Raw genomic sequence first — 17115 nt, 5'->3', positions numbered from 1 at the left:
AATGAGCTGCCACATTTTTGACTTTCCATCCTTAGTACACTTGAGTCTGCTTTAGGAACAAAAAGCAATGATATTCAAGTTACCTTCACTCTAACAGTATAGCAGCCAATGAGGATCATTTTACAGGAAGTGAAAAATGTTGTAATTCTTCTAAAAAACACCTTTCAAGTTACATTTTCTGTCTGAATGTGTCAGCATCCATCTTTTTGTCAGTAGCCTAACGGATAAGGCATCAGCCTCTGTAGCTGGGGATTGTGGGTTTTTTGTTTGTTTGCTTGCTTGCTTGCTTGTAACAATTGCAAGGTACTGCACCTGGTCGGGGCTATCCCAGACAGGATTACAGACTGGGAGAAGAACTCATTGAGAGCAGCCCTGTGGAGAGAGATTTGGGGGTTCTGGCGGACAAAAAGCTTGACATGAGCCAGCAGTGTCTGCTTGTAGCCCAGAAGGCCAACTGCATCCTGGGCTGCCTCAAAAGAAGGGTGACCAGCGGTTGGAGGGAGGGGATTGTCCCCCTCTGCTCTGCCCTCCTGAGGCCCCACCTGGAGTACTGCATCCAGGTCTCAAGCCCCCAGCAGAACAAGATGTGGGGTTGTTAGAACAGGTTCAGAAGAGGGCCATGAAGATGGTCAGAGGGCTGGAGCACCTCTCCTACAAAGAAAAGCTGAGAGAGCTGGGGATGTTCAGCCTGGAGAAGAGAAGGATCCAGGGAAACCTCATTGTGGCCTTTAAATACTTAAAGGGGTCTTATAAAAAGGATGGAGAAGGACTCTTTACTCAGGTAGATAATGATAGGACAAGGCAGAATGGCCTTAAACTAAAAGAGGATAGATTTAGATTAGATATTGGGAGAAAATTCTTCACTGTAAGGGTAGTGAGGCACTGGAACAGGTTGACAAAAGAAGTTGTGGACGGCCCGTCCCTGGAGGTGTTCAAGGCCAGGCCGGATGGGTCTTTCACCAACCTGATCTAGTTAGTGCATGACATTGCTGTCTATGGCAGGGAGGTTGGAGTTAGATTATTTTTAAGGTCCCTTCCAACCCAAGCCATACTATGATTCTATGATTTTCTATTCTATTTGGATAGGATGGTGTCTGGCTTCTGTCCCAAGCAAGAAGACAATGAAATTTCCCATGAAAATGAGTAGCAATAAGCAATTTTCAGTTGATAATCAATAGCACCAAATAATTTCCTTTTGATAACAACAGAACATTCCCCACAACTACTGTCACAGAAAGGAAAAGGTTGTATTGCCTTTGTTACTACCTGCCTACTCACCTCAATGCAGTAGCCTCACTGCCCAAAGAACTTGTTACCATCAGCAAAAATCCTCTAGTGACATCCACCGTGCAACTAAGGAGACATACAAAAAAGAAGACAGCTGGAAAGAAAATCTCTCCAGCAGGGAGACACAATGCACGTTGTTCAGTAGGGTGCATTCCAGGAAGGAAAGGTGGAAGAATAAAGAGGAGCAATGAACTTTTACACCTCCAGGGAATGAGGTTAATAGTGTCCCATATACTACACTATATACTATACTATAGCGTCCCATATACTCAATGTATCCTTATATATTCAGTATGAAAGGTGTGTCCATGACATAGCATTGATATTTTGTCATAATCTTAGTGCCAAAGCACAAGTCAACTGGGAATGTTTCTCACTACAGTTTTTGACACTATTATAATGCAGACAATTTTGGTTGATATTTTAGTGTTCCAAATGTCACTGAAAATGACATACCTCCAAGAAATTGGCTGATTTTTACTATATTTTCTATTTTCTATATTTTCTTTTTCTCCTGTTGAAATTCTTTCCCCAAGTGGCTCTAATACTCGTGTTTAATGCTCTGTTTCAGTGGTGTTTTCACTTTACTGACATCATCTGTCCTTTGTAAACTCAAGACAGAAGGTGAATGTTTAAAAGTGTATGTCATCTGCCTATCTTCTTTTGTCCTTATTATGAAGGACTGATGTTACTGCATTCATTTCTCATAGTTCATTATATCAGGTATTTCTACCGTGAAGTATATTCTAGCACTGCTACTGCATAATGCGATTTGTATTTACGGACAATCTGAGTATCTTATTAGAAAATTTACTAAGGTGTTAAAATTTTATTTATATCATATCATCCAAGTTCAGATGTCAACCATACAATTCTATATATTTAAGAAGGACCACTAAATTATAGACATCTTTCCTTTCCTCTGAACTCTCTCCAGCAAAGATCACCGTATGTTGAATGATATAGTATGTTCTTATTTAAACAAAAAGCTCTTTCTATGGAGGATTAAATACAGGTTTCCCAAGTAACATTTCATAATGAGATGCTGTTTCTTTTGTACTATATTCTCTGCTCCTCATAAGATTTCTCAAGGTATCTCTCTCCTCTGCTTGCTCATAAAGGTTTGTTTCTTACCAAATTCCACCTCATCAAACACAAGAATTCTCAGAAAGGACTGTTTCAGCTGGGTATTTCAATAGCTCGGCTTTAGAAAGGAGTAGAGATGGATTCTCCTTCTGTTTGCCACAGAACAACTCTTGGCTTCATCTGAGTGAACGTGATATACACGAGCAGAAAAGGAGCACAGACACAGACTTAACATTCCTTTTCAGCTGTTTTATTTTGAGATGGTGCCAGATGTAATGGAGATATGGAAAGGACAGAGCAGCAGATGAAATTATTTTCTTTTTGTGTTTGTGTGTGCATGTTTCATTCTCTTTCAGCCTGACAGGAGCACAGGTGATTTCCTAGCTCTTTTTGGAAGGATCTCTGTAAAGTAGTTTGGGTTTTGTTTTCTTATTTCCCTTTAAAGCCATCAATCAGATGCCTTACTTATAGATCTATCTTAAGAACTTGAATAGCATTGAAGAAAATCAGTGCTGCTGTACTAAACACAGGCCCTGACAGCAATTTTTAAAGGACATGAACAACCATCAAAGCATAGGCAGATAATCCAGAGCACAAACATTTCCTAGAAATACTTACTACACTTAACATCACTTAAAAAGTTGAAAGAAACATCAGAATATCTTTAAATAAATCTACTTTTAGAGAATGGCAATGTTTACCTGCACTGAAGCTGTACCTTGCCCCCATTGCTGTTCTTTGTGGCGAAAATACAGATGTAATTATCTTGTCAAGACAGTGCCATTTCCCTGAGGAGGGCTGAAAGGTACCCAAGGAGGACAGAACAGAAGAAATGTTATCAGTTCTAATTTGGAATAAAACTAAGGGGAGACTGAGAAGCGAGTGGGGAGCATCGGGAACATTCATATCCTCTCTCCAAATTTATTCACAAATCAGACAAACTATCAGCATGAATATGTTATTTGCTCCACTGAATCTTGTGAGTATATACATAATGTATGCACAGGAAAGTCAGGAAGGCAAGCATTAGCATTACACTGAGTCCTGAACAGTGACAACAGTTAAGTCCTCTAGCCCCTGTTACACTTACAAACAGGAAAAAAAGAAAGGATTTTTAAAAATAAATAAATAAAAAGGAAGGGTAGCAAAACTGGCTCACATTGCTGTAGTGTGGGGATGCTGAATTTTGCCACGTCTCAGATGTGTTTTTTTCCAGCAGCTCCTTAGCTATTTTAGTAGTTTATTGCAATCCCAGTTCAGGGCAATTCCAGCTAATGCTGTGCTGCAGGAGAAGGAGCAAAGTCAAAGGGAGCTGGGGAAAGAAGGAAACAATATTCTTTCTAGGAACATTTCCCTAAAAGGGTAAAAATGAAGTGACTGCAGGGACCTGGGTCTTAAGGAAACTTTAATGACTAAATCCAGAGAGCTCCTAGCCAGTGTTTGCAGAACCAGCTTGTTTCAAGGACTGCCCCCCCACTCCTCCCCACAAAAGCAGTTTTCATCTTCCAAGTTCAAATCCTTCTTAAGGTTTCCCAACTAGTAGTGAACGTTTTCTTCTCGGTGTCCTGTTTTACCAGGACATCTGGTCACGTTTTCAAGTTTCCTCTGCAAGAATTCTTTCAGATTGCATTTCTCCAAAAAGCAGTGGCATTTGAATGTTAAACTGTGGTCCTCTAGGCAAACGCAGATGGCCTAGTCCCTGTTCACCAGCCATGACAATACACTTTTATAACACTTTTCATTCATCTCTATCAGGAAGTGCTGGCAGATTATACAAATCAAAGAGCAAAAAAAATTTCTTTGCCAATCTGAGAATCCTTCACTAATAGGCTGTAAAGTGTAGCTACTTAATCACAAGCAGCACCTACAGAGAAGATGGCATAGAATGTGAGACAAGTAAAATTAGGTGAAATTTCAGATTTTCTCTGAAGCTGAAACAAAGCTAAGGCTCTTAACATGTAATGTCACCTGGATCTGAAAGAAGGCTAACAAGGTGGGAGCGTCCCAGTTGATGCTGGAAGATGTGATCATACAGCCACATGTGGTCATACAGCCACATCCATTTCCTATCCATGCTGAACTCACCCTTGAACTTACACTGGCCTCATCTGACAGGAAGGCAGGAGGAGACACATCAGGTGGATGCAGCAGCACCACCAGCTTCATGCCCAACCTTCAACTCATTGCTCTCTCTACATAGGATATTCCTGCTGGCAGACAGCAAGGGGCTGATGGCCTCTCTGCAGCTCAGAGGACAATGATGCTGTGCAGAGCCACCCCTTGTTAACACTTGCAGCTGCAGTATCCCTATTTAATTGCTGCCTTGGCCCACCAGATGTTTGACAGTGTCAATGCAAGCTGCGTTGACTTGTGAGCTGGACTGTTCATCATGAAAATTATTAGGGTTGTGTTCATTTTTCATTAAAAAAAGAAGCACGTGCCATCCTTTGTCCTTCTGCACCAAGAGAAAGCATCAGAACTTGCACGCCTACACACACAGGTATGTGCAGCACTTTCCTTGTGTGTTTATTTAGTTTTTATTTTTTTTCTAAGGAATCTCACTCTGAATGTGTTGCTGTCTCAACTGTCACCACTTGTCACATTACAATAACGATCGCTGCTTTCAGATGGCAGCTCAGGTTGTTTAATCATCGCTTCCCTCCGAGCTGTCCATCACAGGCAGGTCTCCAGGCAACAGCATCAACAGGCAGGGGTGTGGGTGGCTGGAGAGGAGGAGGAGGAGGACAAAGTACAGTGGAGTTTGCAGGGAGGAAGAAGAAGAACTCCCGTTCCCATGGGAGGGAGGCTTGGGAGCTGCTGAGCCTATCTGACAGATCCCAGCCTGCAGCGTGATGAAGATAACAGGGATTTCAGAACCCAGAGTTTTGGTGGGGGAGGAAAAGATGGCAGGACCCCAGCCCACAGCACATTACTGCAGAGCTGGGCTCCCTGCTCCAGCTCCCACTCATTTCTGAGGCCCAGCTCCCTCCATTGCAGGTGGGATAGCACAGCCCCACCGGGCTCAAAGCCAAGGGCACAGCCTGTGGTTAGAGACTGCTGGAATCAGCCACTTTTATTGCATTAAATGACTTTAAAATAAGTTATTTGGGAAAAGATGAGTTTTTCAAGGTTTTTGAAAAAAAAAAAGATGTCAATTTATAAAAACTGACAATAAAATGGAAGGCCGCATTGAACGTGGGAGTTTTCCATCCAAAAGATGACCTGGAGAATGCTTTGGTTAGTTTTATTTCATGTTGTTTTTCAGGAGCTGTACAATTAAACAGTCCTTTGTCATTTAAATGAAGACAAAAGGAGAACCAGCTGTACCAGCACAAAGACTGCAGATCTGCATCAAACCTTCTTAGGGTTACAGTTGCCTAGGTAGTTATTACTAAATTTCAGTGGCTCTTCTGTAGAGATGCTAAGTCACTGGATCTGAGCTAAACACAGATCTATATTCTTCATATCTCTAGCCCAGCCTCCGTCCCCATATCTAGGGAGATGTGGAAACACACACAAATGAAGTGGAGGAAGTGTAGTGCAGTCCCTTCCCATGGTGTGATCCTTGTCCAAAAAAAAAAAAAAACAGCTCAGGGAATAATTATCCCCCAAACTCCTCTAACTAGGGATATTTCACCACAGACCTATGTTTTCTGGTGTTAAGGTTAATGTATCTGCTATTTTACTGATGTACTTTTTTTAACCTGTTTAGCCTCTCCAATAAAAAAATCTATTGTTTCATGTAATCAAAGTAAGCTCTAACTTTGATTTGCAGATGATCATTTCCATAGCTTAATTTTGTTTCCAATAATGATTAATTTGAAGCTTTTTTTGTCTACAGAAAACTAACTTTTTTTTTTCTTGGAAACATGATTCAACAGAAAGCAAATTAAAATTTCAGTTCATATTCTCTGCATATAAAGCTTGAGTTTCACAATAAGTATGATTTTTACCCCAGAAAAAATATTTACACTTATGCATTGGTAAGTTCTTCAAAAATAAAGTTCCTGAATATTCATTTGAAGATGCAGTAGAGTTTTTCAGAAACCATGCAGTAAGAGGTATAGGCAACATTCTTGGCCAGGGCAGGGAATATTAGAGCTGTTCCTAAAGGTTTATACTGACCCAGTCACACAAACAGAAAAGGACCATATGACCTCTTTCAGATACCGAAAATACACCTTAGATGTGAAATAAAAATATTCAATGCAAAGACTATTCCAAATGATTAAATGGGGTCCAGTCCAACATTACCATGGAATTTCCAGCTGCTTTTTGAATCAGGATCTTTAATACTTCACACACACACATTGAGCAGGGACAATTTATGAAGAGATTTGTTATATAAAATATTTATCTTGAATTATTTTCTCAATCTTGAATGTAGTGAGGGAGATGAGAAAACAGGAGGAAGAGAAACATTTGGGGAAAGAAATAGGACGTCTCTGTTGGGTTATCTAAATAATCCGAGATTTTCTAAACAGCTTTTCACTTCCTACTGAAGGGCTGCCTGTGAAAGATCTGCAAGAGCTCATGGCACTGTTGTCTTTCAATAATCACCAGCTAAAGTGACAATACAAATAGGATGTGAGCACTGACACTGAGTTGAGACCCAATGCTGTAAAGGATCAAGAGCTTCTCATACGTTGCTGATCACTTTCCACCCAAAATCCTCAGCCTTTTCATGTCTTGGGAAAATGCTTGCCTTGAAATGACAACTGCAAATCATCACCTTCCATCGCTTCCTTCATCTCCTGATTTAATATATCTCCACAAAGCATGAAAGACTCCACAGATGGGCTCTTAGGTTATGAGGGCTGCTAAGGAGTGATACGCAGGGCACTGGACTATTACTCCTGGTGGTAGTCTGCAAACCACTTTGATAAATGCATTTCAGTTGCCCTCTCCAAGCACCAGCCATATCTTTATGACTTTGGCATTTCTGCCAGCTCGGCTGGTCCAAGAATATCTGTCTTGCTTTTCTGCTTCTGCATTAGGGAATGCAATATCATGTGGCAAAATAAATAAATAGTTTATCATTTATCAATTGTTTTCATCATTTTTGAGGACATCATCTCCAGGGATAAAGGTAGGTGGGGTTTGCTGTTATCCTGTAATTTACTCTCTTATGTGCTCTTTGCATTCTCCTCATCCTGCCCTAAGGTTCCTCACCACATTGCCCAGCAGCACAGCACGGGTCAGTCCCACCTTCCCATTGCTTGCTTGAGGTGAGTTTTGTCCCATTTGGGCTTGCTCTGAGTTCTCCCTCCAGGAAAAGAGAATTCATGCAGTCTGTGACGGCCTTCACCTTCCTGCCCCTGCAGAAGTGTTTTTGCCCCTCACCACAGCACAGGAGACTCTGCCCCAGTACAAGCTGCTCACAGAGGGGGGTTTTGGCCACAGCTGAACCTTGGCACTGACATCGCTTCATAGCAGCAGAAATAGGTCTAATTTCCCACCTTCTCCCCACTACCCACCTAAATCTCCATGTCTTTCCTCAGCCTGCTCCTCACTGCTCATCCCATGTCAGCAACCCTTCAGCCCAGCCTGCCCTTGGCATGTCCCTGGCATGGTAACGTGAAGGGGAAAAGTTCAGAGGCAGCTTTGAGTCCTGTTGTGTTATCATGGAAGAACATCAATCCTTTATTTAGGGACATGATGTGAGGCTAAATTAAGTTCTTGGAGAGCCTCTAAAAGAATCATGTTTTAGGACATATCCTAAAATATCTTGTTCCTTCTCAAAGTACTTTCCTTTTATGTTCCCCAAGGAGAGAAAGTGTGATACCAAGTAAAAGTGTTATTGTGTTACCAGCACTGAGAATTAGAGATTAAGGGCTCTCATGTTAACTGTTGTTTGACTTAAGATGGACAGCCAAAAAATGCAAATGGCACAAAAATCATTTTACTGCATCAACTTTAACACGCATTTAAAATTCCAAAATAATTAGTCTATCACCCAATGCTGCCATTTGAATTGGAATCGAGGCACATTTTAATTTAACATAGAAATGTCAATTAGCGCTGCGGGAGTCATTGATTTTTTGGTTTGCTGGCCAGATATGAAAAAAAATAACGGAGAGAAAAAACAGAGAGAAAAGAAGTGCCTTGTGTCAGTCTGTTTTTTTTTTCTCCTCCTATGAAATGAAAACTTGTACGTAGCCTTGGTCTGGATGAACAGCATCCAGCACAAACATGTTTTAGGATAATACCAGTTGTTCAAATACAGGAAAATATTGTAATTTTTGCTGTTCTACAACTCCCAGACCTGGGGATCAGGTGGGATGCAGGACCCACAGGACACCCTTGCTCTGTGTAGCAGCAGCTAGAGGCCAGATCATCACGAATGTCACTAAATGCCTCTGTGTGGGATACAATCAAGATTTTTTGTGTCACTAGATCATTTTTAAACATAGAATAAAAAATTGGAAATCCATATTTAAAAATGCTTCCTCAAAACAAGATGATAAAAAAATGCTATATTTGATTTTTCAATATTTTTGCTGTTTCTCAGGAGCTTTGGAGAAAAAAAAAAAAAAAAAAGGAAATTAGTATGAACCTGTGAGATGTTCAGTCCAAGCTACAGCAGCATTTTCCAGAGGGAGAGGTATTTGATAGGGCCATTTCACAATTACCTCACTGGAGTTCTGCACGTGACAGTTGTGTTCAGTCTGGCGTATTAAGAAACTTCCTACTTACTGGATGCAAGACTGTCCAAGGCCAAAGTAGCCCTTCATATGTAAAGCTGCATTACAGCACAATGGGTCAGCAAGGTCCCTAACTCCCCAGAATGAGCTGATGACTTCTGGCTTCCTCGCTTCCCCCTTTGGATAGACCTTATCATGACTGCCAGGTCAGAGAAATAAAAAAAAAAAAAAAAAACCTATTCAAAGACAGGAGGAAAGGAAGAAAACCCTTTTCTATTATAAAGTACATTATTAGGAAGATTGAAAACTATAACCTCATTGCTTTATACAGTTTATAGCCTCTTGATATTGCATGAATGCCAGCTGCAACTGTCAGAGCTCTTCCATTATTCTCCTTAATCTTCCCTCATGATGGGATTTGCATATCCCACTTGTCAGTCTGGGTGGAAACTCCTCACCATCGCTCAAACACTTTTACAGAGACCAGATTCAGACAACGACAAGCTTTTCTTCTAGTTCTCACAAATTCTCTTTCACCCACTGCTTTCTCTCAATGCGTGGCTATTCTTAATAACCATTTCCCACGTAGTTTATATCATTTTCTGTATATGAGAAGCCTACGTTTTATACAGTCAGGAAATATACCTAGAGATGGATTGCAACACAGAAGAAAGAAATACTTTGGCTACTGTTTATTTTTCCCCAATTTAAAAGAAAAAAAAAAAAGGCTGAAAAAAAAAATTAAAAACTAATTTTAAGTTACAGTGAAATTTTCTGGTGTTTCCTCTTACTGAAAGCTTGTGTTTTCTTTTTAAAGGAGGCTTCATATTTAGAATGGATATAAATTATTTTATGATCGATAGAGAAGCAAAATTTGAAACATGGGACTTTTAATAATACTTTAATTTGACCTGATTCTCTCCTGTTTAAATCCTAATGTTTGTTTCCTCACTTTTACTCATCTCTTCCTAAATATAGTCTCATTAGCTCCAGCAAGAGATTAGCCTGAAAGCCTCTCAGCATCTGGTGCATTATACTGCTAATACTACTATATATTGTTGTAAGATATAAGAAATACATGTTATATTTCACTGAAGCATTTTAATGCAGACATCCTACTTAGATTAATCTTTTTTGGGGGGACCTCTTTCCCACACCTTAGGAACCAATCTAAATGCAAAGCGGCTGACAACAGGGTCATTCCTCACCATGGGTTTCACCACTCAGCTGGATCTGGGCTCCACACTCGTATTAATTTCCTTAAAACTCCTCCTTTATAATAATGCAATCACTACGGGTGGAAAGGAGCAATGGACTATTGTGGTGTTATACAACATAATGCTGGTCACTGGCAGGACCATGTTGGCAGGTTCTTCATCTATCTCTGGTAATTTCACGTTGGAGCCACAGCTCTGCCAGCAAGGGAAGGATAGAGAGCACTAACTACAGTCAGATGCATGAGCACAGCAGCTGAGCAAAGAAGGCTCAGAGTGAGAATTGACATTTTGATCGATTCCACATTCTGGTCAGAGCAGAGGAACGCTGGAACTCACAGATAATTTTGCCATGCCTTTACTGTCCTTTTCTGTCTCACTGGTAAAAGTGAATACATTCATTATCATCCACATGGAATTCTGTTCATCAAAAGCAAAAATTTGATTCAAATTCAAGCTCTGGGGAACCTGACTCCTAGAAATTCACAGTTCATTTTCCACAATCTGTCTTACAAGCAGATAAAGAAAGAGCAGTTCTTGCTTGATTTAGCAAACCAGAGGCTGAAAAGGAATACAAGCACTGCCGGTAAAATAATTCCAGGGGGCGTAAGTGCCAGGAAGGGAAAATAACTTTAATTAAAAAGCACAAAGACAAATGAAAAAAAAAAATCTAAAATGCCCAATGGCAATATTAGAATAGAAATCAGAGGGAAGTTTCCAACAACCAGAAGAATTAGAATTGGAACAGCCATCCAGAAAGGAGGAAAGCAATAGGAGGGAAGGAAACCCAACTGTTTATATGACACATTTTGATCAGTTTAGGGCTTTAGGATGCAATATCCACTACAGCCCTGTACCTTTCCTTAATTTATAAAATAGGTTTGAAGGCTTCAAATTAAAACAACATCAGATTATTCACAATGACTTTGCCCAAGAAGAAATATAGTGCATTGGAAATATATAGGAGCATTATTATACTGTTTTACCTGTGTTCAGTCTGTCCCATCAATAACATCAAGTAAAACTTTGCAAGTAATACCTAATGTAGAGTCTTGTCTTGTCTAAAAGCTTTCGCATAGGAGACTTAACTCTTCCCCTGTTTTCTAGTGTAATCACATGACAACAGCGACGATGACCTTGCAGGCTTCGTGCTGCACTGGACCCATCAGTCATGCTGATTTTCTGCTATGGATGGAATATAAAGATTGCCTTGTCAGGTTACTTTGCATGTGGTCCATACCCCATCTCCAACAGCCTGGTGAGGATCTTCTGCTACGGACGTCCTAAGAGCAGCTCAGCTCTACACTTCCAGCAATGTAAAACACAGAATTTTGAAACTACTGCTTAAAGATATCCAAGGCTACAGAAGGTAAGTGCTGGGTGACTATGCAAAAGCCAAACCCCAGGCATACAGCAGGACACATTCTCAAATTCTTTGCCAAACACTTTGAGATCGAAACCAATGTCCAGCCCAGGAGAGCAAACTCTCTCCAGAGCAAGGCAACAGTAGACTGCCTTGTAAAGGGAATGAGAAACCCATGCTGCTTTCCTTCACAGCACCACATTATAGCACAAGCTGTAGTGTAGCATCAAGGCTCCTCCTCGTATTCTCTTACTTTATGACCTCCATTTTTTTGCTCTTTCTCCGGGGTACCTTTCAAATGAATAAGTAAGGCACTAATCTCACTCTGAGCCAGCCTAGGACAAAAGCAGTCTTGGTTTCTTGAAAGCTCTGAGAAGCATTTGTATCCCAAAAGATCATAATGGATATTTCCTTGAGAGTTGCTTTTCTGTTAAAACCAAATCTCTTTCAGCTCTGCACAGAAATTTCTGCTAGTTGTTTTCTCCTACTCTGTAGCACAGCATTAAGGGGGCTATGGGGAATTCAAATCTACAGTGTTTGGATATACCAGATCAGGAAGCATGCTTGATCTCTCTGCGAGCTAGGAAACCTGCCAGCTTCCACACTGATGACGAAATTCCTCAGAGGTGCAAGTAGCCTGGAGATCTGACTTGTGTGTCTTGTAGCTGATGTTTGAGGAAGGTTTTATTTGATAGTGTCTAATACTCCAGTTTTTATGGAGGCTAGTAGAAAGACTCTTAGGATGTAAGTAAATTAAGCAATGGTACTAGCATGGGCCAGTTAACACCCTCCTGGATCATTCCCAGACAGTCTGGGACTTAGTACAAGCCAAAGACCATTTCCAGCACCCAATTTATCTGCAGCCGCTCTATTCTGTTCTGCAGGCTGAAAGAGCTCAGGACTGTGGAGATGCCAGACCATGCCAGCTGCTGGCCTGTGTGGCCTCACTCACCTCCACCAGAGTCAGAGAAAGCCTGAGGACCATTTGGATTTGTGTACAGCACTGGATACATTCCCGGCTTCATCCTCATCAGTCTTCTGACAATCCAGTTTCCCTACACCTGTGCTGTCCCCTGGAGAGCACAGACTGACAGCACTGGTGAACGAGCCAAGACAGACAGGAGAGATCAGGGTGCACGTGAAGTGTGTCCCTACAGGTGTGAGCTAGGCACTGCTAAAGGCCTGGGGTCTCCACCGTGTGGATATGGCTATGCCAAAGCAGGATGCCATTGGTGAGATGGTACACCACAGCCTGGCCCCAGAGAAGTGGTAAATGCAATCTCTTACAGCAGTCAAGAATTCTTTCAAGGGTCCTTTCCCCTCCATCAGAAGCACTTCAATTGTATCCAAAGCACTACCAAAAAAAAAGGATACAGGGAACCAGACTGAGGTTGGCAGAATCAGGTATACTAAAACTGAAAATATAAAATAATAATAATTAAAAAAAAAACAAACTAAGTGGCTTAGTGGTGACAGTGCTTTAATTTTCAAGCTTTTTTCATCTAAAGGGAGCTCGCATGTTTTTGCCTTTTGTTTTGGCTTTTTCTGTTACTCACACAGATGCTGCAAACTATGATCATCTCCATAGTGCCCCTATGCCTGGGTGAAAGGCAAAAGCTGTTTAACAGCAGCACATGCAGAGCCCATTAGAATGAAAATGAGGTGTGCTGCATCCACCTGCCATGGTGGGGAAACACAGGCAGGAAGCTGGCAGCTACTGCTGCTGGAGTGCGGCCAGGGCACTGGGGTTACACAGCATCCCTTGCAAATATTACCACAGGATCCTCTGCCACCCCTGTGCAGGCAGGATTACACACATTGCACACGAAAGGAAACCCTTCATCCTAACCCACCTCCCACTCCCAGCTCCTTAACAGCTGAGTGCCCCAAAGCTCCCTGCAGACACCCTGGGTCAGCGCCACGTTGAATACCTACTGAGCTAACACTGTTGCTTCAGCTGAGCCCAGATAAGCCTGTTGTGCATCCAGCTCCTGCTGGGCCCAGCTTCATTAAGTGTTGTGAGGGGGGTGCAGCCACAGCACAAGCTAGCAGAGTGCTGCCAGAGTGCCCAGCAGCAAGGTGGGAGCATGACCTCCCCAAATACAACACCACCCAGGGTTCTTTGGGCAGGACAGCAGCAGCATGTTTCCCTACAGCTCTCTGGAAACATTTCTATACCAACACACTCAGCAAGTAAATCCGTCCCTAGCATTAATAGTCCGTACCACCACAGAGGGCAGAAATGTACATACTTATATATATGCCTAGGCACATGTATAATAAAAAGCACAAATAATAATAATGCCTTGATAAATGTAGGTATGAAACATGCTTGTATTAAAAGAGCAGGAAAATTGATGCTTGCTGTGTGAGTTTTTATATCAGAAGCTTTTTCTTAGCAAATGGGTCTCTTTAAACCAGTGTCAGCCTCAATTCAATCTGTATGAAAAGACCAGAGTTCCTACAAGGCAATTTCTGTTACCACGACTATGTAAGAGAGAGGCTAGCTGAGCTGGGAAGAAAGGGGAAAGTCCTTCAAAATAGAGATAACAAGTATTCCTCTGTCAACTAACTGATTAAAAAGCTCCTGATGAGCCCATAAAACCACGTCTCAATTAACTAGGTCTGAACCCCACAGTGAGGTGCTTATGACATCCATGTTAATTCTAAATGGGGTGACTGTGTTATGCCTTAATACAATCTATACCAACAAGAATTCATAATGATCAGACTTATTTCTAAATGTTACCAGGCTCCCAGTACTAAAAGCTGAAAGGGAGGCAAAGGGTTTGTGCCAGGCAGCCAGAAATCTTCTGGCATTACAGCTGCAGACACCCCAGAGGAGAGGAGCCCAAGTCCCCCTTTCTCCCAGGAAGTTTTATGGGCCAACACCAAGTCACGCCGGCATCCCTGTCTCCCTTATTAGCATTCTGCTTGCTGTCTTGAAGAAGCAGTGACAGAAGTTGGAGCATTCAGGCAACCAGATCCCCTGGCTTCTGCTAGCCCAGGAGCAGAGTTAAGGGCAGGCAGAAAGCAAGCCAGGCAACTTGCTCTGCTTAACCCAGGTCCCAGCCCAATGGCTCCAGGTTACCTCCACAGCACAGGCTGGAGGGCCACGGGGCTCAAGTTAACTTGGTAACTTTGATGCCACGACTATTGCTCCAGCCTCGAAACCTGTCCCCTATTCCTCTGACTGATTTCATTCTTCTTGGCTCATGTCAGAGCCATTCCGTCACTACTCGTGAGAAAGGTCCAGGTCACAGGGAGGAGACAAGAACTGCCTCATTTTAACATCTTGGTGGCAAGGGGTGAAAAAACATTTTTGATCCCTGCACGGAGGCACCTCGGAGATAAAGTCCTGAGCCAGCCAGCATCTCACCACCAGCACAGCATGGGGCCAAGCCCTGGGCTGACGTGGGCCCAAGGGCCAGGAGGAAGGGGAGCAGCAGCACAGGGGCTTTCCCAGGCCCCCTTCTCTCTCCCATCTGAGCCTCCCTAGCTCCCAGCAGGAGTTACCCTGGGGTGCAGGCAGGGTGTGAGGGATGGGTCCTCCCCGGATTGGCCTTTCCCTTCCCCGCCATGGGTGGTGGTAGTGGTTTATCCCTCTCTGCCTCCAGGGTGATGGTGAAGGGGGTTGGAGGGGGCTGTGCTCAGCGGGCGGGCGGCGGAAAGTTTTTTGCTCCAGAAGAATGGTCCTTTTGAGGTGCTTCTGCCCCACTGCACACTGCTAAGCAAAGCCAATCCGCAGCACCCGGGAACGGAGCAAAATCCCCCCTAAAGAAGAATTAAAACCCAGCAGCCCCCTCCTCCTCCATCCCACCCCACCCGGAAAAAAGAAAAAAAAAAAAAAAAGGAAAAAAAGAAAACAAAAAAAGGGATGGGGGTGGGAAACAAGTCAAGACCCAACCCCGCCGCCCCCAACCCCGCCGAGCCGGTACTCACGCTGCTGTTGTGGCCGGACCAGTGCACCATGGCTTGGTTGTGCGCCGAGTCGCCGGTGAGGGCGAAGGTGGTGCTGCCCAGCCGCAGCTCCTCCAGCCCGAAGCGGGCGGCGCCGGAGCCCCCCGGCTCCCTCTCCGCGGCTCCGCCTGGCCCCGCGGTGCCCCGGGGGCTGCGGCCCCGCCGCCGCCGGCCCGAGTCTCGCCGAGCGCCCGCCGGGGGGGACGCCTGGCCAAGGCGGCGATGGTCCCCCGCAGGAGCCGCCGCCTCTCCGGGCCGGCTCTCCCCGGCCACTTTCTCGGTCTCCCTTGTCAAGGTCCGGGTCTCCCAGCCGCTGATTTTGGCCCCCGAGAGAGCACGGTCGAGGGGCGCTTGCAGCCCGGCATCCTCCGCCTCCATCCCGGCCCCTTGCCCTCTCTCACCTCCCTTCTCCCCCGGGAACCTCCTCTGCTCCTTTTCTCCTCTGTCGGTCCTCAGATGCATTAGTAATCCCTGCTGCGGATGTTGATGCTGCGGCTTCACCTGGGAATGGCAGGATCTGCAAGTTATTTCTGCACTGGTAAAGCCAAAAGTGAAGAGGAAAAGCCATGTCCAGTACAGGAGAGCAACGTGCCAGGCTGGGTACCAGCCAGCAACTTTTTCCATCGCTGCTGACTGCTGATGAGTGCGAGGGAGAAAGAGCAGGAAGGAGCGAGCGAGCAGGGTGCTGCCGATTTACCCACCGCGGGGTAAACACAGCAAGAACTCCATAAAGTTTCAGACTCTGCTGTGTTTGATGCAGCCGGGCGGGAGGGAGACTGTTTTTTTCTCCCTGACTCTTTTTCCTTGTTTTCTTTTTCTTCTTTTGCACTTTTTTCTTTTTCTCTCTCTTTTTTTTTTCCTCCTCTTTTTTTTTCTTTTTCTTTCTTTCTTTTTTTTTTTTTTTTTTTTTCCTCAAGACTGGCGTTGCTGATCAGGCTTTTGATGGAAGGGAAAGCCACAACCACACGGGGGAGGAGCTGAATTGAAGTCAGAGAGAGAGGGAGAGAGAGAGGAGCAAATCCCGGCTGGTGATTCCTCCCGGCTGCCTCTGTGGAAGTCGCAGCTCGCTCCTCTCCCGCTCGCTCTCTCTCTGCTCGCTCTCACTTGGCCGCTTGTGCATCACACTCCTCCCGCAGCCACCCCATCAGGACGCCCCGCGTGTGTTCCGTGAGCGATTGGCTGCTCGCTGCCTCTCTCTCACACGCACAGCACACACACGCACTCCAGGAGGACTTATTCCAACTTTTACACTCACGCACACATCTGATTACCATCAGCTCAAAGCCCTAAAACCCTCTCCCAAGCCCTGATGTATTAAAATCACCACACAGGGACTGGGAGCAAGTGTGCAAAGTGAAGCAGCAATGCATGCACATGTGCATACATGCATGTATAGGCTTTTGAGGGGAAATATTTTAATTTGGTTAATTAAATGGTCTCAAATGTCTGAGCAGGCTCTGAAATGCCCTCTTTTTTTCTCTCTGCCTGTGACTGATGTAAATACACTGGAGTTGCTGGGAACAGTCACCTGTGCTTGATTTCACAAGAGGGAAGTCACATT

At 43.8% G+C, this 17115-nt stretch overlaps 1 protein-coding gene across 1 annotated transcript in view; it reads right to left on the bottom strand.

Annotated features, from left to right (window-relative positions):
- SORCS1 (sortilin related VPS10 domain containing receptor 1) overlaps positions 1-16178 on the bottom strand; it is a 289292-nt gene extending 273114 nt beyond the window's left edge. Inside the window, exon 1 of the mRNA XM_035547734.1 lies at positions 15537-16178. Within this exon, the coding sequence (XP_035403627.1) occupies positions 15537-16178 (642 nt within the window). The remainder of the gene's footprint in view (positions 1-15536) is intronic.
- Between the last annotated feature and the right edge of the window lie 937 nt (positions 16179-17115).

This window comes from Cygnus atratus, chromosome 7 (assembly GCF_013377495.2).
Source record: "Cygnus atratus isolate AKBS03 ecotype Queensland, Australia chromosome 7, CAtr_DNAZoo_HiC_assembly, whole genome shotgun sequence".
Classification (NCBI taxonomy): domain Eukaryota; kingdom Metazoa; phylum Chordata; class Aves; order Anseriformes; family Anatidae; genus Cygnus; species Cygnus atratus.
This window is presented reverse-complemented; position numbering and strand designations above follow the sequence as displayed.